General features: G+C 58.4%; 1 protein-coding gene and 1 pseudogene across 2 annotated transcripts in view; both read right to left on the reverse strand.

The window, feature by feature from the left end:
- Acsf3 (acyl-CoA synthetase family member 3) overlaps positions 1-17583 on the reverse strand; it is a 29606-nt gene extending 12023 nt beyond the window's left edge. For both annotated transcript variants that reach the window (XM_004645028.2, XM_023705212.1), the window contains exons 1-6: positions 17511-17583; positions 11740-12447; positions 11223-11378; positions 8118-8272; positions 6778-6923; positions 3464-3576 (exon numbers count right to left, since the gene is read on the reverse strand). In XM_004645028.2, coding sequence (XP_004645085.2) covers positions 3464-3576; positions 6778-6923; positions 8118-8272; positions 11223-11378; positions 11740-12423 — 1254 coding nt within the window. In that variant the 5' untranslated portion in view covers positions 12424-12447; positions 17511-17583. The remainder of the gene's footprint in view (positions 1-3463; positions 3577-6777; positions 6924-8117; positions 8273-11222; positions 11379-11739; positions 12448-17510) is intronic.
- A 961-nt stretch (positions 17584-18544) lies between these two features.
- LOC101565866 lies at positions 18545-19138 on the reverse strand (annotated as a pseudogene).
- Positions 19139-22269: the final 3131 nt, after the last annotated feature.

A 22269-nucleotide genomic window follows, 5' to 3' on the forward strand; every position in this document is an offset into this window, starting at 1 on the left:
AAAAAAAAAAAAAGTAATACCTGTCATGAAGACAAACTTCACAAAAAAAAAAAAAAGAAAGTAATTATTGACCCAGAATTCCAAATCCTGTGAACATATCCTGCTGGGAGAAAGATGAACCAGGCCCTTTTAGTCTGTCAGACGCTGTGTTTTGGAGGACGTGCTGCAGGCAGAGCTGGCCTCAAGTAGCCATGACGCCAGGTCCTGCAGCTCGGGCAGACCCAGAGGGAGCCCCAACGTTGACACTGAAGGTAAGGCAACCCGGAGGTCGGCTGCTGGCAAGCAGGTGGCCTCGCTGTGCCCCTCCATGCTCTGTGCCCTTTATGAGGGGTGGAGCCGCCCCAGGTTTGTCTACCAGCACCCACACGTGCAGGGGTGGTGGTACAGGCACTGAAGGGCCCGAGCGGCAGCACCTGGAAGAGCTGACTTACGTGTGCTAAGCAGACAGTGAAGAGCAAGCGCGGGCACTGCACTCCCCAGAGCAACTGCTGCAGGGTGACTCAGAGACACAGGAACTACTTCCCAGGCAGGACAGAGCCCTGAAGCACAACCCCAAGAAGGCCATGAAGGAGCCCTGAGTGAGAGAGCCAAGGGGTCACCAGCAAACAATATGACAGAGGACTACGTCACAACATGTCAGAGCTCCAGTATACATACATGGTTCAAACCACCCATTCAATGACAACCGGGCAGCCTGGATCAGGGCGCACGCAGGCCACGCACATGCTGCCTGAAAGAAGCTCACCTCAACTCCAACTATGTTGGTGGAGTGGGGCGATGGGACAGAATCACATTAAAATGTAAACACTAGTCGAAAGAATGAAGTGCTTTCAATGATATCAGACAAATAAACTAGCAATGAGGATGATCAACAATATTCCAGGGGCTGGTGGGATGGCTCAGTGGTCTAAAGCACCTTCTTAGAACAAGCTAAGCTAAGCAAAAGCACAGCAACCCCGTTCAATCCCCAGCACCACATGCCAGCCAGGCCGCCCCCTGGTGGGCTGAGCTGGCCACACACACACACACACACACACACACACACAAATTAAAAAACAAAAAACAAAAAACAATATTCCATGGTAGCAATAGGCCAAGTCACCAAGAAGACACAATAGTCAAAAATACGTGTGTACCAAGTTAGACTCAAATCACGTGAAGCAAAAGCTGAAAGCAAAAACAGACCGTCCAGCCAGAGAACACAGCACCCTCCGTGGTGGTGGGGAGGGGAGCGAGCAAACCAGGGAGCCCACAGGCTGGCGAGGCAGGCGCCAAGGGACCGCGGCCGGGCGGCCGGGCCATGTGACACCCTGCAGCAATGTCTTTCCTCTCAAACACTCACTGCCACAGTGCCCATTGTCATGTATTCTCACTCCAATAGTGCCTTTCTCAGGCTTAAGCTTTCCACGAGGTTCTGCCTTTATCTTTCATTTCTTTTCTGCGGCTTCCTGGCCGTGTCCTTGCAGGGGCAGACTGTCTCGTATCTGAGCTGTCTCACTAACGCTCTGAGAAGAAGGAGAAAGCGCCGGGACCGGCACCTTTCGGCTTCGTGGAGAGAGCCAGGACTCAGAGCTCCTGCGACAGAAGCGTGACCTCTGGGAACTAGGCACCCTGGGGACGGACGCAGCCCTTGATGGCCTGCCCCTGAGGTGAGCGGGCTGAGGAGGGGATGTCGAAGCTGTCCCCAGCTCTCCGTACACAGTGATAGCTGGGGACGATGTGGACTAGGAAGACAGCAGGGAGGCTGGGGCTGGGCCTGAGGCAGAGGCCGAGCAGTCTGTTGTGGAGCGCATGTGAAGAAGCGAGGGAATGGAGAGAAACAAGTCTGCAGCGGCCCCCTCCGCCACTGCGTGCACAGGAGGAGCAGGCTTCGTGTCTGGCCGCCCTCCTCCTCCTCGCAGCAGGCAGCAGGCACAGCTGCATGCCCACTTATCTGCCAGTGGACCCCATTGTCCCTGGCTGTGCTGGGCTCTCCTGCAAGCAAACAACTTGAAAATAAATAAATAAACAAAGAGACAATGCCTGATGCACCACAGGGCCAGATGCCACTCTGCCTTTAGCTCAGGTTTGGCCAGGAGGCAAAGTTCAAAATTGTTTTCTTGGTCACCATGCACCCCAGGGGGCCTGCCTGCTTGGAGGAGCCTCAGGCTACCTTGTGTGGTAGTCAGGCCTGCCAGACCCGTGCTGGACTCAGAGGCAGGCGCACGGCTGGGGTGAAGGTGCCCAGGGCCTCTGCGTGCTCTCTCTGCAGGCGGCCAGCCCATGGTGTTCTGCCGGGTGTCCCAGCCTGGGGGGCGCTTCCCAGCTGTCCAGGTGCAGGGTGGGGGACCTCCTTTCTATTTCAAGTATGTTACATCTCGTCTCGGGAAGAGTTCTCTGCAGACAGGATGATTAGAGTGCTGAGGCAGGGGTGCATCAGGTGGAGCCGGCAGCTTGCCACTGCAGGTGCCAGGCAGTTAAATTTCATTTTAATTTAAGACAGAGCTGCTCTGTACCCACCCTGTCTTCCCTGACATTTCTGCCACTTCCTGTGGAGCAGGTGTTCTCAGTGCCTGGTGGGAGGACTAGGAGGACTGGGAGGGTGGGGCAGCCCAGGGGCTGCCTCCAGGGTGGGGGTGGCACACACTCTCTGACCCAGAGCGCATGCGCCCCTTAGTGACCAGTGTCCTGGAGGTGAGGCCGACCCTGGAGAGTGCAGACCTGAGGCCAAGGGCAAGGGCAGCGAGTGTAGCTGCCCCAAAGTGGTGTTCCTGGGGCTGGGGTCAGGCAGAGACCCAAGGAGGAGCAGGGACCTGGACAAGGGCAGGGCAAGAGGGCTCAGGGAGGCCTGGGCAGCTGCAGGAGGAGGAGGCTTCCTGGAGCAGACACTTGCTTCCAGGCAGTCCCCAAGCCTGCACAAGCTCCTGCCATCTACCTGCTCGCTGTGCGCCACCCACACCCACAGCTCGGTCCCAGACCCCTCTATCTCTGGACTCCTCACTGGGGTGCTCAGCACCAACTGTGCAGAAGTGACTGCCCTTTGGGTCCAAAGGCTGTTTTCTGGGAGCCCTAAACTCTATAGCTTAGGGTCCCTGATGACCACAAGTCCTTAGCTCTTAAAGTCCCAGTGAAACAACATGATGTCACTCCTTGTGGTCACCCCTGCTGCCTCCAGAGCAGGGCAGGACAACAGAGGGCTCCAGCAATAGGTCCACCCCTAATAACAGCAAAGGGACATGGTGCCTGTGGGGAGCGGTGACCGTGTCAGTCAGCAGGTCACCCCCACATCCCCTCAAGGGGTGTGGTTCTGGCTTCTCTGCAGGACTTGATGATCCCCTGTCCCTACCTTGAAGAGGAGCCAGCCAGGCACCGAGGGGCAGCTGGGTGCATTCGAGCATGGGTCCATTTGTCCCCTGTCCATGGGTGAGGCCCGGAGATCCTGCAAACCCTCAGCTGCACATCAGTGCCCCATGATCTGTGGTACCTTTGTCCCCTGCATGTCCCCCTCAGCATGCACGGTGTATGGGTAGCCGTCCCTCTGTGGGCTCTCTGAGATGATGCGAACCTCCACTTTGGGCAGTGGGGTCCCCACAGAACCTGCAGCAGGGATATGGACCAAAGGCAGCAGTTAGGACCGGAGAGGAACCCACCCTGGGACTTGGTGTCAGGGAGATGCAGGGACCCACATGGGATGTGTGCCGCCCAGGGGTGTGTGTGCAGACTGGGCCTGGGTGACAGCTGCCCATGACAGCAGTGGTGCCCCCACATGCTGCCACTTCCACACAGCTGACCCAGGACCTTGGAGAGCTCACAGCCACAGTGGCAGGCGCACAAGGAGGAGCTGATGTGAGCTAGAACAGAAGAAAGCAGGACTCACTGGTGCTGCTGCCAGGCACAGAGCTGGGAGTCCAGATTCAAGGCAAGACCCCTCCGTCTGCACACCCTGGCTGACTGCGCTCTAGCTGGGCTGAGACCAGACACACCCAGGGCACCCTCATTGACTTGCCAGATGCTGGGAAGGAGGCCACGCAAAGTTCCCTTGGAAGAGCTGGCTCCCTCCCGCAGGGGGCAGGCATTGGGAGTGATGGTGCCACCTTTGTCACCTGCAGCCACTGCCACACTCAGGCACCGTGCTCACCTACCAGGTACCCAGGTCTGCTCAGCACCCAGGGTAACCCCTGTGCTGTGGGTCCACGCCATGTGCTCACAAGGGGGAGGCAGAACCCAGCCCACGCATTCTGCCCTGCCCAAGATGGCACCAGTGCAGCACCATCCTGCGTGGCCCCCCACACCAGCACGGGCTGATCTAGAGTGACCCTGGTTCACATGACATTGGGGCTGGCAGAGCAGGGCTGGCAGGGCATCCATACACGAGCACCAGACTGCTGTCCTCACGGCCGTGCCAGGCCCCAGAGCTCACTCTGAGGCTCCATGGTCTTTATTTTTACCACCAAAATCAACGGGGTCCCACGAGGGACCTCCAGGAGGGCAAATCAATACTTTCCCACCAGACTCTCAGCAAGGCCTGTGCATGGCAGCCTGTCCTGGGAAGAGGACCAGGCCCCCACGCCAGCATCCTGCTGCAGAGGCCAAGGGCTAGTGGGCTGAGGTGCCTTCCCTCCCCATCTTCTAGGCCACCAGGTCCTGCAGCTCCTTCTCCCATGTCCCGCTTGTCAGTGAGGGACCAGGAGGTGGACAGGTGGCTGCCCGCCACGTTCTGGCCACAGGACGTGCTCATGGGCAGCCTGAAGCAGCTCCTCTGGGGCTGAGTTCTGCGCTACAATGACTGCATGTGCAAGGGCACAGCGAGCCTCAGCAAGGGTACAGCAAGCAGGGCCAGGAGGTGGCTCAGTGGAATAAGCACTTCCCTGGCAAGTGCAAGGGCTTGAGTTCAATCCCTGGTTCCGCCAAGAAAAAAGGATACAGCAAGCACAGAGGGTGCTGCCTGAGGAGGGTGGCCCCTGCCGAGCCTCTGCCTGTACCTCGGGGCACCCCACTGTGGGACTGCACCAGAAGGCAGCCTGCCTGAACACGGAGGACACTAAGCCCCATTTCCTGAGGGAACCCTACAGGGGACACTGGATCCACCACTCTGCCGGGGCATCCTCCCTCTCTCTGCTTCCCTTCTGAATCCCACCTGGGCCATGCAGAGCACCTCCCAAAGAGGGCGCCCAAGCTGTGCCCAGCAGGCCGGGAACTGCGCTCAGGAGGATGCATGGCTGGGGGATCTGTGGGTTTCCTGAGCTTCACCATCCTGGAGGTCAAGAAGGTCCTGAGATGCAGCCAGCAAGGGCAGCCACACGGACAAGGCCCACAGGAAGAAGGGAGAGGGTGCCTGGCACCAATTGCTGCACTGTCAGGCTGTGGCAGTGGCTGCAGGTGACAAAGGTGGCACCATCACTCCCAATGTCTGCCCCCTGCGGGAGGGAGCCAGCTCTTCCAAGGCAACTTTGCGTGGCCTCCTTCCCAGCATCTGGCAAGTCAGTGAGGATGCCCTGGGTGTGTCTGGTCTCAGCCCAGCTAGAGAGTGGTCAGCCAGGGTGTGCAGCCTCAGCTTGATCACCACTCTGAAGGGCACAAGAGCTCGGGCGCAGTGCTCACCCTTGCAGTTGCCCCTTCTCGCTGGGCCCACCTTTTCCCTGTACTATGCCTCACAAAACTGCACGGGCCCCACACTTGCACAGGGATCGTGGCCAGGAGATTCATGGTGAAGAAGCTGCCAGCCAGGAAGGATGCTCGGCTGGAGCAGGGCAGAGACGGGGTCTGCACTGTTTGCCGCTGAGGGGACAAGAGGGGACAAGCCGGTCCAGCCAGCAGGTCAGGCTGAGTAAGGAGCAGCTCAGGGCTCTCCCGCCCCGCACCGCCCTCAAGCAGGGCTCTCTGCTTGCTTTTCCCAAACCACCTTGGTTTAGCAAAGGCCACACTGGCTCCAAAACACAGCCTGCTGCACACTCGAACATCTCTGGATCCCACATCTTGGTCAGCAGGAGGTTGTGGAAGCCTGAGCCCCTGCCACCCTCCCCCAGCCCATGACTTCCATCTGGCCCTCATCACCTGGACAGGGACCACCACATTATGTTGACACACAGAGAAAGATAAAGCAACCAGAAGCCAGAGAGCTTCCTTGGACAGGCAGGGCCCATCCAGCTGAGCGCAAAGCCACGAGGAAGGCAGACAGCAGCCAGGATGACACCACACACTGCCAGCCACCAGCGGGACCTGAGTCACACAGACACCCTCCACATGCACAGCCAGAGGTGGCAGCCTCTCAGGGACAGGGGGGAGCATGTCTGTCCCTGCAGTGGCATGCAAGTTGCCCCCAGCAGGGCAGGTTCCAACACCTGGCAACACCCCAGGCCAGGTATGCACCTGAGAATAAACCTGTGCACACCCAGAAAATCTGCATCCGTGTGCACAGCACAGCCACCTGTGAGCAATGGCCCTTAGAAAGAAGCTGGATGTGCTTTAGGTGGGGGCCAGGCTCAGAATAGTGCTGCACAGACACCCTGGGACAGAAGGGGACGAGCTCATGACACAGGCAAAGGTGCACCTCCGGGTGAAGGGCTCAGAACATGGTGCCACACAGGTGGAGGGCCTGGCCCTGGGAGGGCAGGGGCAGGGCTCTTGGTCCACAGAACACTGCCCGCATCTCTGTGTCCCCTGGAAGAGCCCTTCCGTCTCTCTGCCCCCTCCTGGCCTGCACAAGGGAGGGGAGGCAGCTGGTGGTGCCTGACATGGCACACAGGGCTTGGATGAGCTCAGGGACAGTGGGGAGGAGGCAGCATGGGCCTCACCTACCTGGCAGACGAGGCCCAGCCAGGGGGCTGGACAGGGCCATGCCGATCTCGGTCATGCCGTAGCGCTCCAGCAGCGTGTGGCCTGTGGCGCTCTTCCACCTCTCCAGCAGGGGGGCAGGCAGGGCGGCTGAGCCGGATACCATGAGCCTGGGGACAGGGACAGTTCAGCCTTGAGCACAGCTTGCCACGGTGCTGGACATCACACCTCTGAACTCATGATGAAAACAGCTTGGGCAACAGCAGCTCTGCTCTTACAGAGAACTTGGTGTATTTCAGAATGCAAACAGGTTAGGACAAAACAGGAGCTTAGGGTCTTTGGTGGCATCTTTGCCACCAAAGTATGCTATGTCCTAAACAGCTGCAACAGGGCAATGGTGGCAGTGGGGACCAGGGAGAGCAGGCCTGTGACTCAGACAGCACCCCACTGTGTCACCCACGGACCCAGCAAGCCTGGTGTGGTGCTGGTGCCCTGGCCCTGTGTCACAGGCACTGTGGAAGGTGGCGCGAGAATCCCACAGCTGCCCCCAGGGACGAGGTCTCTGGCTCCTCAAACGTCTTCACAGGAGTGACGTGCAGGCCAGGGGTGCCGCTGCCGCTCCCCAGACCTCACCCGACAAGGGCGAGCCCACGGCCAGGGACACACTGACTGATTCACACCTGCAATTTTACCCGGGCTTTTTGGTCCTGGCGATGGAACCCAGGGCCTCGTGCACTCAGGCAAGTGCTCTACTGCCATGTTCCCAGTCTCTTTTCAATCATGTTTTGAGACTAAATATTAAGTTGCCCAGGCTGGCCTCGAGCTTTTGATCCTCCTGCCTCAGCTTCCTGACCAGCAGGGCTGCAGGTGCATGCCACCGCACCCAGAGAGCACTTGGCGTTTTAAGTCCAATTGCCATGCCACCCCAGGCAGCGTCCCCTCTACAGGGGCTCTGAAACACTCCCAGCACACTTCCTATGGGCATCTGCACCTTGGAGTCGAAGCCGAATCTCCAGCACACGGGCTCAGAGCAGCCCCACACCACAAGGGACCCATAGACAGCGCGAATGGAGGCAGGCAGCCACCCAGGGCCGTGGCTGGTGGTCCAGGCAAGGAGGCTGGTGCAGCCATAGCCCAGGAAGAGAGCCGGGGTCCTCATATCTGTCCTCTGCGTGACACAGCACAGGGCAGGGGGCAGAGGCCAGGAACAGGGTAGAGATGCAGGTAGAGAGAAGGACGGGACTCAAGGGCACGCCACACACGGGCCAGCAGCCACACTACAGGGTGGTACAGATGAGGACGGTGGCCTCGCCAACTCGCCAAGCTGGGCTTTGGGCGTGGCAGGGACGGCTCGACCCAGTTACCTGATTCTTTCTTCACAAACTGCACGCACGAAATCCTGGACATGAGGCTGGGTGAAGTGTTGGTCGTGGTAATCCAGCAACTTGGAGTAAATGGTGGGCACTGCCATAAACACATTGACCCGTGGAGTTTCAGAACTGAGGAACTTTTCCCAAACCTTGGGACAGGGAAGGGAGCCGTATAAGGAGCGGAGACAGCAGATGGAGAGGGACGCACACGGAGGGGTGCGAGGCCCAGCGCTGCTCTGCACAGCCTGCCCCAAGGTGGGTCGGGGGGTGCAGGCAGGAGGCCACTCTGTGAGGGGACACTTGTGTCCAGCTCTGGAGGAGGGACAGCTTGATGAGTAGAGTGGGGACCAGGCTTCCATCTTCAGCTGGAGCAGGGTGGCCTGGGGTGTCCCCCAGCTCCACAGGGAAGGCCTGGCGACCACACTTGGGGAGCCAGGCAGCAGCCCCGGGGCCACTGCAAGCCGAGCCCGCATGGGCTTCTGTCAGCAGGGAGCTCTGGCGAGTGCTACGTATGACCCACTACCACCTCTGCTTTCTACAAAGACGCTTAGATCATGCGCTGGCTAGTTTTGCCACGCAATCCCAGGGCAGGCATCGCCCACCAGGCACTGAAGCCCAGGCGGGCCACGCCTGTGTCTTCTCGCCAGACTGGCCTAGAGTGACTCAGATCTCCTACACCCAAGGGAAAGAAAGTGGCTCTGGGACACGACTACATTCCCCGTGCCTAACCCCAAGCACACGAGTCAGCAGAGCAATGAGCAGAGCCTTGGCCAGTGCAGAAGCCAGGATGACAGGACGAGGGTGCTCGGGAACAGGGCTGAGTGAGGGAGCTCAGCGCCAAGGTGAGCAGCAGAAGAAGGCGGCCCGGAGGAACTGCGGCATCTCGGGAAAAGCCATCATGAAACTCTGGGTCCACAGCCTGAACCAGGACAGCAACCGACACAGAGAGGGGCAAAGAACCCACACGCGTGGATTTGTGTGACACCAGGAAATGCAACGGCCCGGAGGGTGACCAGCTATGACTTCAACAAAATCCCCAGCAAGCTTCACTGGGCTGAAACTGGCAGTACACTGACAGGCACAGGACCCAGAGCAGCCGAAGGAGGTGTGCAAAGGGAGTCAGAGTGGAGAACACAGGTCCAACTCCAGACTCACACCAGCAGCAGCTGCCAGCACTTGTGGCCCTGCTCAGGACGCCAGGCCCAGGGTGCAGAGCAGCATATCCTGACGAGGACAGGCCTGGGCCAGCTGGTGCAAAGTGACCGGTGGGGCAAGGAGGACCTGCCCAGCCTAAGGCGCCGGCCACAGGACAGCGGGTTAGCTGGGCTTCAGGCCCTGCTCACACCACACCTAAACCACGTTAGAGAGGACTGGAGCCCTAGGCATACACACTCAAATCACGAGGCTTCTAAGCAAAAACCAGATCTGCTCTGGGGTGACAGCGCTGTGGGCATACAGGCACACCCACCCCACACTCTACCACTGCAGACACGGACAGCCCAGGGGTCTCGGGCAGCAGGGACACAGAAACACCACCATGGCCTGCCACTTTCCTCAGGCCTGCACACACAGCCTCAGAGCAAACCCTAAGAGCTGGCACTGAGGAAAGCAGGATGCCGCTGACATGTGCTTATAAATTTGCAAAACCCTAAACTCACAAGTTGCAGAAGACACTGCCGATTGTTTTCAACCACAGTGTGGGTGTGTCTTCTTATCAGCTGATTGTACAACTTCAAGAAAACCCTAGTGAAGGGTCAAGAGTGGTGGAAGGCTGAGGCCTGGCTCCCTCCAAGGACAAGGGGCCCCACATGCAGGCTGGCTGGGACCCCACCCAGCAGCTCCCAGCTCGCAGCAGGCACAGGGACAGGCAGGTGGAGGAGCTGGGCCTAGGGGAGCTCTGGGAATCGTACGGGCTTTCTCGGCAGGCACGGGAGCCCCCCATTCCATCCTGTCCAGACAACACCTGGGATTGCTGCCCAAATGACCACAGAAGGCTCTCCTGAGAGGACTGGGGCAGACCTGGAGCCTGACCTTGTTCCAGAGTAGGGTCGGGTGCCTGGGGTGGGGGTGTAGGCCAACTTTCCCAGAAAGGAGCCCCCTGGGGACCTAGGAGCCATGGAGGCTGTGCCCCAGCAATTGACCCACACTCACCGCAGGCACCTTCCTGCCCTCCAGGCCCAGTCCCCTTTGCCCCACCATCGCTACACCCCACACCCAACTGCAGTCCCACCTGCATTTGCCTCCTGGGGCCCTTGCCAGACATGTTTGTCATGGCCAGCTCAGCGTCACCTCCCCCTGCCTGATCAGACTGTGAGCATTGTCCACATGCACTTGGCATTGACCAGACAGACAGGCAGCCACAGAGCATCCAGGCTGAAGGGGCAGCCACAACAGTCTGCGACATCAGTCACCCCTACTGACAGGAAGGCTATAGGTCCTGCAAGGTCACATGCCCTGTCACCATATCCAGGGCTACATCTGGACACAGTGTAGCCTTCCAGTCCAGAGCAGGCCCATGCCTGACCCCGCACTTCGCAAGCCACGCAACACATGGCTCGGGGATGCACCTCCTCCTGCCCTGTTCCCAGGAGTCACCAGCACTGGTCCTATGCCCACAGCAGCCTGGGGCAGGGGCAAAATGCTGGAAGGGACAAGTGGTGAGACTGAGGCATGCCCCCAGCTGGACTGTCCACCCCAGGGACAGAGGGCAGGCTGGCTGCTGACAAGGACCAGCGTCCATGTCCTCTTCCCTGTACCCCAAGGCTGCCACCCATGAGGGGCAAGGGGTGCTGCAGGAGTGGAGAGAGGAGAGGATCCCAGGCCCCTGGCAGGCACCTTGTAGGAGAGCAGAGGGCAGCCAACATTGGAGCAGTCGGGCCACCACCAAGGCAGTTCAGGCGCTGGTGAAAGCAGGCAGTGTTAGAGCCAAGCTTGGCCAGGCGAAACCCTCGGAGCCTGTGCCACAGGCCCACCTCATACTGACACCAGCTCCAGCACACTATACCAGGCTTTGGACCCGGGGAGGTAGCTGCTGCTCCACCCAGGTCTGCCCCAGTGGTTCCCTGCCCTGGGCCCCCGGTGTTGCCCCACCCGGCTCACCTGCTGGGCACTGAACTCGGGCAGCATCACGCAGGTGGCGCCCACCCAGAGCGGGCACAGCAGCTTGTTGACCACGCCATGCACATGGTGCAGTGGAAGGACATGGAGGATCACGTCATCGCTCGTCCACGCCCATGCGTGAACCAGCCCAGTCACCTGCAGGGATGTGGCACAGCTTGAGGACAGTGCGGGCACAGAGGAGGGAGGTGCAGCTGGCCTGCGGAAGCTCAGTGGGCAAACAGCTCTGCCCTGATGAGCACCGGACCACAGAGCACAGAAACCGTGCCAAGACCGGGAGATGGCGCACAACAAAGCTCAACCCCCAGGCCTGGCTCCAGTCAATGTCCCAAATGGCCAGTCTCTGAGACCCCCCCCCAGGGCACAGCACACAGGGGCCATTCTACCCCCGTGATCCTCCGCCCGCAAGTACTCCAGCAGTCTGCAGGGTGGTGACACTACAGAAAAGGAAAGGCACAGGCCGGGGGGCCCTGTCCCTGCCCGATGGGGCCACACTCACCATGGCTATGAGGCTGCGGTGGGTGATCAGCACTCCCTTGGGCCGCCCCGTGGTCCCGCTGGTGTAGAAGATCATGGCACCCCGGTCTTGCCAGTTGTGCTCCGGCACTGGCGCCGCCGCCGCCGGCTCCTCCACAGCCCCGTGGTAGACCATGGGAGGAAGGGGCAGGAGCGGCACCCCCAGCCTCTCGGCGACTGGGCCCACCAGCTGCATGTACTCCGGCCCGGCCAGCACAACGGAGCTCCGGGAGTCCTGGATGAAGTACTCCAGCTGCGCCGCAGGGTGCTTCCGAAAGAGGGGGACCGCGATGCCACCACTCATCCACGAGGCCCACTGGGCGATGACGTAGGAGACGTCGTTGGAACACAGGAAGGAGATCCTCTCTCCCTGCAAGTCTCCGTCCTTGCAGGGGCAGAGCCTGCAGACCTCCTGGGACAGGCGCAGGCTGTGGAGGTACAGGTCCCTGTAGGTGTGGCAGCCGTGCTGGTCAATGAGGGCGATCCTGTCCCCAAAGGCCAGGGCCTTGGCAAAGACAGGGGCGGTCCCTCCTGAGTGGGCAGCAGGGGCCGTGTGCAGGAGGCAGCGTCCTTGGTGCCTCCCAGGTGCTGGACGGCAGGAGGTTGCGGTATAGACCAGGCGCCAGAAGGGCAGGGCCACACGGGGCAGCATGGCCCCGACAAGCATCCTCCTGGAGTGCCCCGTGCAGCTGTGGAGGACGGACAGTACGTTAGTGCTGCCAGCGGCCCCATCAGAGCTGAAGCTCCCTGCAGGCCCCTGGCACGTGGGCCCCACTGGAGTAAGCTCTGCGCCCAGGAGCCCTGTGGCCCATGGCTGGGCTCCTCATTTCACCTCTGGATTAAAGTTTTCAAAAGCATCCAAGGCCCTGAGACAGTGAAACGCACTCAGCTGGACCAAGGCAAGCAAAGCAACTTCAGCGCCTGGAGAGTGAGTCTTCAGTGTGGTTTGGAAACCCGAGCCAGGACCACTCGGTCACAGGTGTGGGCACGTTGGGCACTGTGTGGACCCTGGACCTGCGGGCCACACCTGGAGCCACTACTGCCACCACCGTGCGCAGAGGGTGCCAGTTCTTGCAGAACCCGTGGCACAGCTGAGTTTTATTACTGTTTAAAATGTAATCAGTTGTATTTTCCGTGCTGGAATGGAAGCCACAGCTCCGTGCAGGCCCAGCAAGGGCTCCATGTGAGGCAGGTCCTAGTGGGGGCAGCTGCTGTGTCAGGTAGAAAGCTCTCCCCTGCCCCACACAAGACCACGACACTGATCAGAGCAGCCAGCAAAGGCCCTCGCCAGGAGCGGGGCTGGGACTCCTACTCCAGCTCCAACGGCGTCATTCCCAGCCCACCCAGCAGTTCTGAGCGCCGCCCCAGCTGGACACCTGTCCAGCTCTGCACCGAGAGCAGCTGACCACGCGGGGCAGCACATGTCACCCTGGGCCCCACACCAGCTGCGCACGCCTCTTCCGGGCGCTGACTTCAGTCCCTTGCCAACCCCTCCCACCTTGGCCTCACAGTGGGAGGGGTCGGCGCCCTCCTGGGGAGCCCCACGGGCCTCTACCGCCCTGCCCAGAGTAACTTGTGACCCTGGCCGTGGGCCCAGCAGGACGTAAGGGGTGCTCTGCGGACAGTGGTAGTAACATTTAACTCACTTCATGTTTTCATCTTGGAGCATCTTCACCAACCGTGCTGCTGACAAGGCGGCTGCTCGTCCTACTTTACACCCCGCTCCTGCATCCCGTGGCCCGGCAGTGCCTTCCCGCTGGGCCATGCCTCCCCCTGCAGGCCCAAGCTTGCGCTAGCAGGAGTCAGTGCAGAGAAATGGCATCACACAGTGCCCACAGCGGGCAGACGGATTGGCCCCGTGGGGCGCCCGGCCCAGCCCTGGGACCCAGATGCCGCACTCCCAGGCTGCATGCAGTCAGCGTTCTGTGGGTAGAAGCTGCGTGCCTTGCCCGGTCACTGAGCCGGTTCTGGCTGGGCTCCGCTCTCCCATGTCCTGCGCACCCGACAATCTCTGTCCTGGTGACTCACTGGGAAATCGCAAGTGTGTGCTTTCCACTCCGAAAGCAGATGATGCGCCACACTTCCTAATTACCTAGAACCGCCTCTCAGCCTTTTGGCTGAGATCAAGTGTAATCACTTAGCAAGACACACTCCCCAGAAGAGCGGCGGGAACTGCAGTGCGCTCAGCCTTGAGCCCCGCGGCCCTGGCTTCTGTGGCTCCATCCCCTTGCGGCCACTGCTGCTTTCTCCTCCAGCAGCTCACACGGGGGGGGGGGGGGGGGTTCGGAGCCTCTGGCCAGGGCTGGGGGAGCCCCTGCTGGCTTCTGCCCAGCTCGTGTTGCTGCACCTGAGCGGCTGCCCTGCCACCGGCCTGGTCTACCCACAGCCTGGATTTCCGCTTCTGCAGAAACCGAGAACACAGGGAGGCAACAGGCGAGGGCGTGAGGGGTGCTGCCCAGGAAGGCAGCGGGCATACGGAAGGCACAGGGCAGGGTGTAGGCTCCTTTTTGTCCCTCCTTCCTACCTGGTGGAGGCAGAAACCACAAGTACAGGAGGACCGGTGCCTGCGACCAGAGTCTGGACACAGGAGACCGGAGCCTGGCCAAGCGATGTTTGGGTTCAGCTGCCAGATTCCCTCTGTGGAGAGCCCAGGAGATGCCCTGGAGCAGGGTGTGAGGGGAGGGTTTTCTGGAGTGTGGAGGGGCAGGGCACCCAGGCAGGCAGGCAACATCAGCTGGGCACAGCTCTGAACCCTTTCCACTCCACCCCACAGGACCCTGCTATGTGTCATGCCACACTTAGCCCCAGAAATAACACCAGTCTCCTCCTGGCCCCACATCCCACTCCAGGCCGCAGGTCTGTAGCTGTCAGGCGCCCAGTGCTGCCCCGTGGTCCAGTGCTGATCCTCAGGCCAGCGCCTAGGAGGTGCTCAGGGTCACCCATAGGCACTGTCCCCCAGCCCCAGCCTGGGAAGATCAGGGAGAGGCTCAGCTCAGCACTCAGGACTCCTCACTGTTGACTCCCTAGTACCAGAGAGCTTGGAGGTGGGTGAGGCCCTTGTGTCGGAGACCCCAGATCCAGCAGGGTGCTCACACAGCGTGATTTAGCCCTGGAACCAAGAGGCCTAAGCCCCACGGCCCAGCCACGCACCAGACAGAACATGCTGGTGGCCAGGGCTCAGCGCATAGCTGCCAGTGGGGGAAAATGTCTTAGCTAAAGAATAAGATGTGGAGGATAAGCACCCAGTGTTCACCAGGTAGTAGGAATTATGGGCAATTTTTATCTTTTTAGAGCTCCTCATTTTTTCCAACATTTTGTAACTAAAAAGATAGTGACATTTATTTTTTGAAAAATTGAGCTACTTCAAATCCACCATTAATTTTTTTTAAATCCCAAAACAAAACCAAAAGACAAGGCAGGCATGGTGTACCTGGCTCACGCCTGTCATCCCAGCACTCCGGGAGGCTGAGACAGGAAGGTCACAAGTGTGAGCCAAGCCAGCGCAACTCAGCATCTTAGTGAGACCCTGTCTGGGCATTTGTTTATTGGCCCTAGGGACTGCATCCAGGGCATGTACGCTGAGCTTTGTCCCCAGTCCTTTTTTTTTGGAGACAGGGTCTTACTAAATTGCTAATCTATGCAGGCTGGACTTAAATTTACAATCCTCAGCCTCCTTGAGTGCTGGGATGACAGGCATATACCACCACACCTTGTAACACCCTGTCTAAAAAATAGAAACAGGCTGGGAACACAGACTTAGGGACAAGTTCCATTCTGGGAGAACAGCGAACATTTGTAAATCTGACGAAGTGAGTCATATACACCTTCGACACAATGTAAAGCATAAAAAACCTTGTGTGTCCCACGAGCTCGGGTGCTCTTTCAAGCGGTGCCAACAGTGGGATGATTCTGTGATAAGAACGAGCGAGCTGCGCCTGCATCTTTTGGCCTTGGTCCAGTCTCTCCGACATTCTCACTTTCGTTTCCACAGTCACTGCTTTGCCTTCCTAGCTTCCTCTCCACACCTGCACCGCTCTTCCGCGGGCTCCCAGCATCCTGGGCTCTGAGTGCAGCACCGCCGGGTGCTACGGCACGGCACAGCGAGCACATGGCACCGCTGTGACACAGCATCGGGCAGACACGGGAGCTACTCCGCCATCTGCTCACCTCGCACAGTGCGAGGTCCACTGGTGTCCAAGGAAGTTCACCACTTGAATGCCTTTTATGTACAGCTTAGTGCAGGGGCAGAGTTCAATCCCCCGCACAAAAAGAGAGGAGGAATTTTTGCTTTAAATGGTGGATATACAAGGTATTCCTCACAGTACTTGTTTCTTGAAATGATAGAAGTGAAAAAAAAATGAAATGATGACACAACCTGCTGGTTGAAAGGTTTATGGAGACTTTGAAGATATAAGTGGTGACGGGGCGAGCTCAGGATAGGCATCCAGGTCTCTGGCCCTAGAGACCTGGGCCTCCCCAAGGGCTGGGTGGGGTGGAGCCGAGCAGCCAGCCAGCAGCACCGCAGTGGGATCATTGCAAGATTCAGGGCAGCTGAGCTGGGGTGCTGGGCAGCAGGGCAGGAGACTCCGCTTTCCCTGGCAGTAGGGAGCCCTGAAGGCTGGAGGAGTTCCTGCCTGACAGCCCTGAGTATACAGTGTCTGCAGATGTCAGAACACAGCCCAGATCCGGGGAGGTACGGCTCCAGGCAGGGGAGTCCATGGGGAGGTCAGCCTCTGGGCTGAAGGTCGAGGAACCAGGGCAGGGCGTGGAGTGGAGGGAAGAGGCACTGCGAGTCCTCTCCGCCCTGCACAGGTCACAAAGTCCCTCCAGGCCAGCAGCTGCACACTCCTGGCCTCGGCTTTACCTGGGCAGAGGTGCCCGGTATTGCTGCGCAGAGCCTCGATGAGGCGCGAGACCCTCCAGGTTGGGTGGTCATGGGACCCAGTGTCCCTGAGTGCTCCAGGGGCAAGAGCCTCTTGGCAGATTCCCCAGCCAGGCCACAAGGACACGCTGTCCTTGGCTGCTTCCAGGTACAGACAGAACGCGGGGAGGGCAGTGGGCATCCTCATGGGCAGACTGGGGTGGCCACCCTCCCCTGCTTTGCTTTACCCACCCCCCCCTTTTCCAACCTCCCAAGAGGCTGCACCCTGGCACTCTGTCTGGGCCAGCTAGACTCGGCCCACTCCTCCTGCAGCTCAGGCTGTGTGCCCAACACACATCTGTGGCTTCCAGGTTGTTTTAAAATTACACTTTTAAGTAACAGGGGCATGTTACATTCACTAGCAGGACATTTTAAGTACAAAACCCAGAGGGAAAAACAGACTCCACACACATACCCACTCCAGGAAGTGAAGGGGCCCTTACAAACACCACCTAGAAGGGCTCACACAGCCCCAGCCCCAAAGCTCCCGGGGCCAGGACAGCCAGCCCCACCCACAGCTCACCAGGCACAGGCAGGACTTAGCCTCCTTTTGCTGTGGCCGGGTCACCGCCTGGCTGCAAACCTCCAGCTCCAAGGCCCAGGGAAGGACCGAGTTGCACGTACGGTGTCTGGGCTTCTTCTGTCCTGTCCTGAGCACCCTTTCCCCTTCCTCCGTCTCCTATCCCTCTCTGCAGCCCGCAGCCCTGCATGTGCTATCCAAGTGGTACCTACCGAGCTGCTGAACCAAGTCCGCTCTACACGGCAGCACGGCGACCCCAGCACCTCTGATCTGACCTCTGCACCTGCCCTCTCCTTACCGGGCCACGCACTCACCTTACTGCTCAGAGTCTGTCGGGGTCACAGTGGAGAGAGGTCCAGCCTCTCGGCAGCCAGACAGGAACTGCGTCCGGCAGTTAACATCATCCCCAGTGAGATGTGTCCGTCACCCCATTGTGTCCCCAAGGTGTAGTGCCCTGGTGGCAGGTTCCAGGCACAAATGTTCCGGCCTATCCAGGTTCTCAACCAGGTGTCACCCCAATACCTGTGTGCAGACATCACTAGGTCCTGTGGTCCTCGATGTACCCCAGGCAGCTTGTGGAGCATTCATTTAACAAGATAGGGACCATAGGGAACCAAGGGCCTGTGAGTGTCATGCGTCTGGCCCTCTCGCCCTCCCGAGGAAGAGCAGTGTACCCCACATCCACGGCTGCCCGACTTGAGGCTGGGTGCTGTGCTGCCAGCGCCAACAGGAAGGAAAGCCACTGCCGTTTCTCTGGCCAGGGTGGGTGCTAGACGGAGACACCTTCGCCACTGTGAGTCACCCACACCTGCCTGCCTGGGGCCCTGTACGTGTGGAGGCACTGCCCTTAGCAAGTTCAGCGGGGCACTGTCACCGCCTACCTCCCTGCCCCAACCTCTGTCTGCCAGCCGCACCCCCTCCGGCCTCCTTGGCCCCCTTTCCAATGCTTCCAGGCAGGAAAGGACATGATCCCTGCCCAGAATCACAGCTGAGGTCAATTTGTGTTTCCACTTTGGGGATGGAACCTGTGGCCAGGAAACCTCTCTGTCACACATTCACACCCCTGCCATCTTTTAAAAAGTTGTTTTCAATCATGTATCTGGCACAGGGTCTCACTATACAGGGTGGACTCAGTGATCCTCCTGTCTCAGCCTCCCCAGCCTGGGATTACAGGCGTGTCCCACCACACCTGGTTTTGGTGGCCAGCACAGTATGCGGTACCGGGGATTGAATCCCAGTCCTTGCCTGCCAAGCAGGCAGGCTCTTATACTGTCGAGCTATTTTCCAGTCCACCTTACTTTTTGTTTTTAGAATCTAAAATCTTTTTATTAACAGTACATTTCTGCATTAATTTTTGTAGCCTCGGCTGGCCCGTCGGCCTCCGGCATGCTCAAACTTCCGGCCCTTGGAGCGGACGTAGGGTTTGGTGCGGCTGTGCGGGGTTCCTGGCGCCTTGCCGAAATGCCGGTATACCTCTCGGCCCTTGCGCGGACCAGAGAGCAGGACCATGCCACGGCCCTCGGGGGAGTCCAGGGCCAGCTGGTCAAAGGTGAGGATCTTACCCCCAGCCTTGAGGATGCGGCTGCGGGCCTGACTGGTCACATGCAGAGCACAAACCTTCAGCTTGGGCACCTCCAGAACACGCACATCATCTGTGACAGTCCCCGCAACCACCGCTGTCTTATTTTCCCGGCCGGGAAGCTTCATCTTCCATATCATCCAGGAAAGGGACAGCAGTGGCCGGTTGGTGTGACTCATGAACAACCTCTTCAGCACAACCTGGTTGAAGGTGGAATTTGTCCACGGGGGCAGAAACCTGTACAGCTTAACCAACAGCCTCAGGTAGATGTCCTGGTTCTTGGGCTCCTTGCGCCGGACCTTTCAGTCCTTGTTGTGATGGATGTCAACTCCCATGATGGCGACTCCTCTTCAGTCAAATCCGGAAAGCCACCTTACTTTTTGAGAGAAGGTCTCCATGAGTTGTCAGGACTGGCTTTGTGTGCATGACCCTCCTGGAGTTTTAAGGCAGAGCTCATGGGGAAGATGCCAGCCCAGGAAAAGAGCCGTGGAGAGGGCAGGACCATTAGTGAGCGGGGCTGTGCTGGGAGGCCCAGATAAAAAGGCTCACAGTCTGTCTGCAAGGGGCTGAGAGGGCCTCGGGGTTTCAGAGAAATGGGGAACAGAGGCAGGGGCTGGGGTCTGCCCCATGGCCATGTCCTGCTGCCATGTCTGAGCAGGTGCTGAGGCACCACCACCGCCTCATCCTGAGAACTGCTCTGTGGTCTGCGGGGCTTCCTGGGTCTGCAGTGACTGCAGTGTCAGGACAATGACAGTGATACAGGGAGGAAAACTGATTTCAGACGGGCAACCTCCAAACGACACAGGGAAAATGGTCTCCCGACCTGACCTGCACGAGTCCCTGTTCTCTAAAACCAAAGAATGAATTTTAGGAACAAACGGGGGTTATGAGCAGAATATATTTATTGAGAGAAAGGAAGCTCCTGTCCAAGAGAGGGACAGGAGGGGGGCCCCCAAGTGGGTTGTCCCCCAGGAAGTTGTCTCTTCCAGGAACTTTTATAAAGGAAAATCATGTGGTGAGGTGAGTCTAAGGAGGTGGAGAAGACATGGGAACTCACTTAGGGGGGACAAAACTCTGGTCAGCCAATGAGACTACAAGCACCATTGCTCAGGTAAAATTGATTAAATCCAGTACCAAATGGGGAAGCCAGTCACGTCGCAAGCGGGCATGAATACTGGACAGGGGCTCTTCCTGTTGGGGGTTGGGCTAGTGACTCACTTGGGCTCTTTCAAGGTGACTGATACCTGTTCAGAATATCAATCCCTGATGCCCATCCCTAGGGAAGTGTGTAGCCGTGCTCCCTCTTTTGTCTTGGTCTTGAGCTCTGGCCCATACGGGAGCGTCTGTCTCTTCCCAGTTGTAAAGTCACCTTGTCTTCATCTTGTCTCCTCGAGGGCCTGACTCTAACTGCCTGTAATATTTCTAGCTAATTTGGCTGCCTGCAACAATAGGAGACATCTAGGTGACCTCGCAGGGGTTTTGTAAAGGCTGAGGCCCGATGTCCCTGCAAGCCCTTCGAATTGGTTACTGAGACTGTTACAGTAGCTAAATTAGAATTACTGTGGGCAGTCAGACAGGGATGGGCCCAGAGTCAGTGCAGAGGACAGTAGGGCCAGAGTGCGTTCACTGAAGACCAGGCTTCAGGAAAAAGAGGAACTACTCACTACATCTGGAGGGATGCATGGCTGTGACTTTTGTGTATGTACCAAACTCAGGACCTCGTGATTGATAGTCTACGTAGACATCAATCACCGTGCGGTGGAGGACGAAACCTCCTTGCCCACCCCTTCCCGAAAAGTGTTTGCCACGGGTTGTTTCTCACCATTCAATCACTATCGTCCTTGCCACTATATTTAAGGGGCACTTATTGTTTGACCATAGTGTTGTCCTACCTCACACTCGCCCTGATTTTCCATTGGATCACTGTTACCTCAATGACTATACCTGGAATCTTAATGTTGCAGGCAGCTGAACTAGATAGAAATCTTATAGGCAGTCTGACAGGGCCAGGCCCTCGAGGAGACAGGATGGAAGACAAGGTGACTCTGCAACTAGGAAGAGACAGACGCTCCCCTATGGGCCACACCTCAAGACAAAAGAAGAAACAAGCACAGGCATATGCTTCCCTAGGGTGGGCATCAGGGGTTGACACTCTAAATAGGTATGGATCACCTTGAAAGAGCCCAGATGAGTCACTAGCCCAACCCCCAACAGGAAGAGACCCTGTCCTGTATTCATGCCTGCTTGCGACGTGACTAGCTTCCCCATTTGGTACTGGACTTAATCAATTGTACCTGAGCAATGGTGCTTGTAGTCTCATTGGTTGACCATAGTCTTGTCCCACCCCACATCCACCTAAGCGAGTTCCCTCGTCTTCTCCACCACCTTAGACCCGCCTCACCACATGGTTTTCCTCTATGTCCCTGGAAGAGACAGCTTCCCACGACAACCTGCTCGGTGTCCCCTACCTCCCTTAGATGGGAGCTTTTTTCCCTCAATAAATATATTCTGCCCATAACGTCCGTTTGTTCCTAAAATTCGTTCTTCGGTTTTAGAGAACAAGAACTCCATCCCGGGCACCTTTTAGGTTGGGAGATCTTTTTTCTCCCTGTGTCATTTGGAGGGTCCCTGTATCATTATTGGTTTTGTCCCACCTTAAGCTCAGTTCACCTCGGGGCTTTGCTCAGGGAACACCTGGGTCACCACATGCTAGGACAGGGACCGAGGAGGCAGAGAGGCTCCTGCTGACCTGGACTTGATGGGGATACCCTAAGATGCAGCTGGCACAGGGCGGTGAGGGAGCTGGGCCCACAGGCTCCGGCTGCGACCCCCTTCCTCACTGGGGAACAGAGAGCATGGATGTTTTGGTGGACCACAGCAGCAGGAACGTGTCCTCCCTGTCCTCAGGCCCCACAGAACCTGTGCGGCAGGATGGCGCCGGCCCCTGCCTTGGTCTCCACAAGACTCCCCGCCCCCCTCCAGGCTTCTCTGCTCACTGCAATAAGTTCACGTTCCTCCATCAGCGCCTCATCTTAGCTTGACCACATGTGCATAGACTGTGGCTTTCCCGTGGGCAGGAATTTGTGAGGACCCTTCACCCCCAGTCCAGTGGAGGCTACACGGGAAAGCTTGGGGCTTCCTGGTGGCTCAACCAAGATGCCTGGATTCTATGTGAGGAAGGGGGCAGGGCCAGCTGCCACCTGCCTTGGACTCCCCAGAGCCCTGCGGTGGACATCACCCCATTTTTGAAGCTCTCCTGGAAGCCAGTTCTCCACTCCATGCTTTGCCAGTGCGGTTCTCCCTTATCAACATGTATAGGTTATTAAAGAAAAGCATCCAAAGGTTGCCTGTATCCCCAAATAAAGGAAGAACCGATTCACACTGTGAGATGTATCCCTGTTTTCTGTAAGCACAGGTGACCTCGACAGCAGTCTGCACCACAGAGCGATTCTGTGCTGTAACTTACCGTCTGTACATCTCAGGACGTCTCCCC

Source organism: Octodon degus, unplaced genomic scaffold (assembly GCF_000260255.1).
Source record: "Octodon degus isolate 3935 unplaced genomic scaffold, OctDeg1.0 scaffold00215, whole genome shotgun sequence".
NCBI lineage: Eukaryota > Metazoa > Chordata > Mammalia > Rodentia > Octodontidae > Octodon > Octodon degus.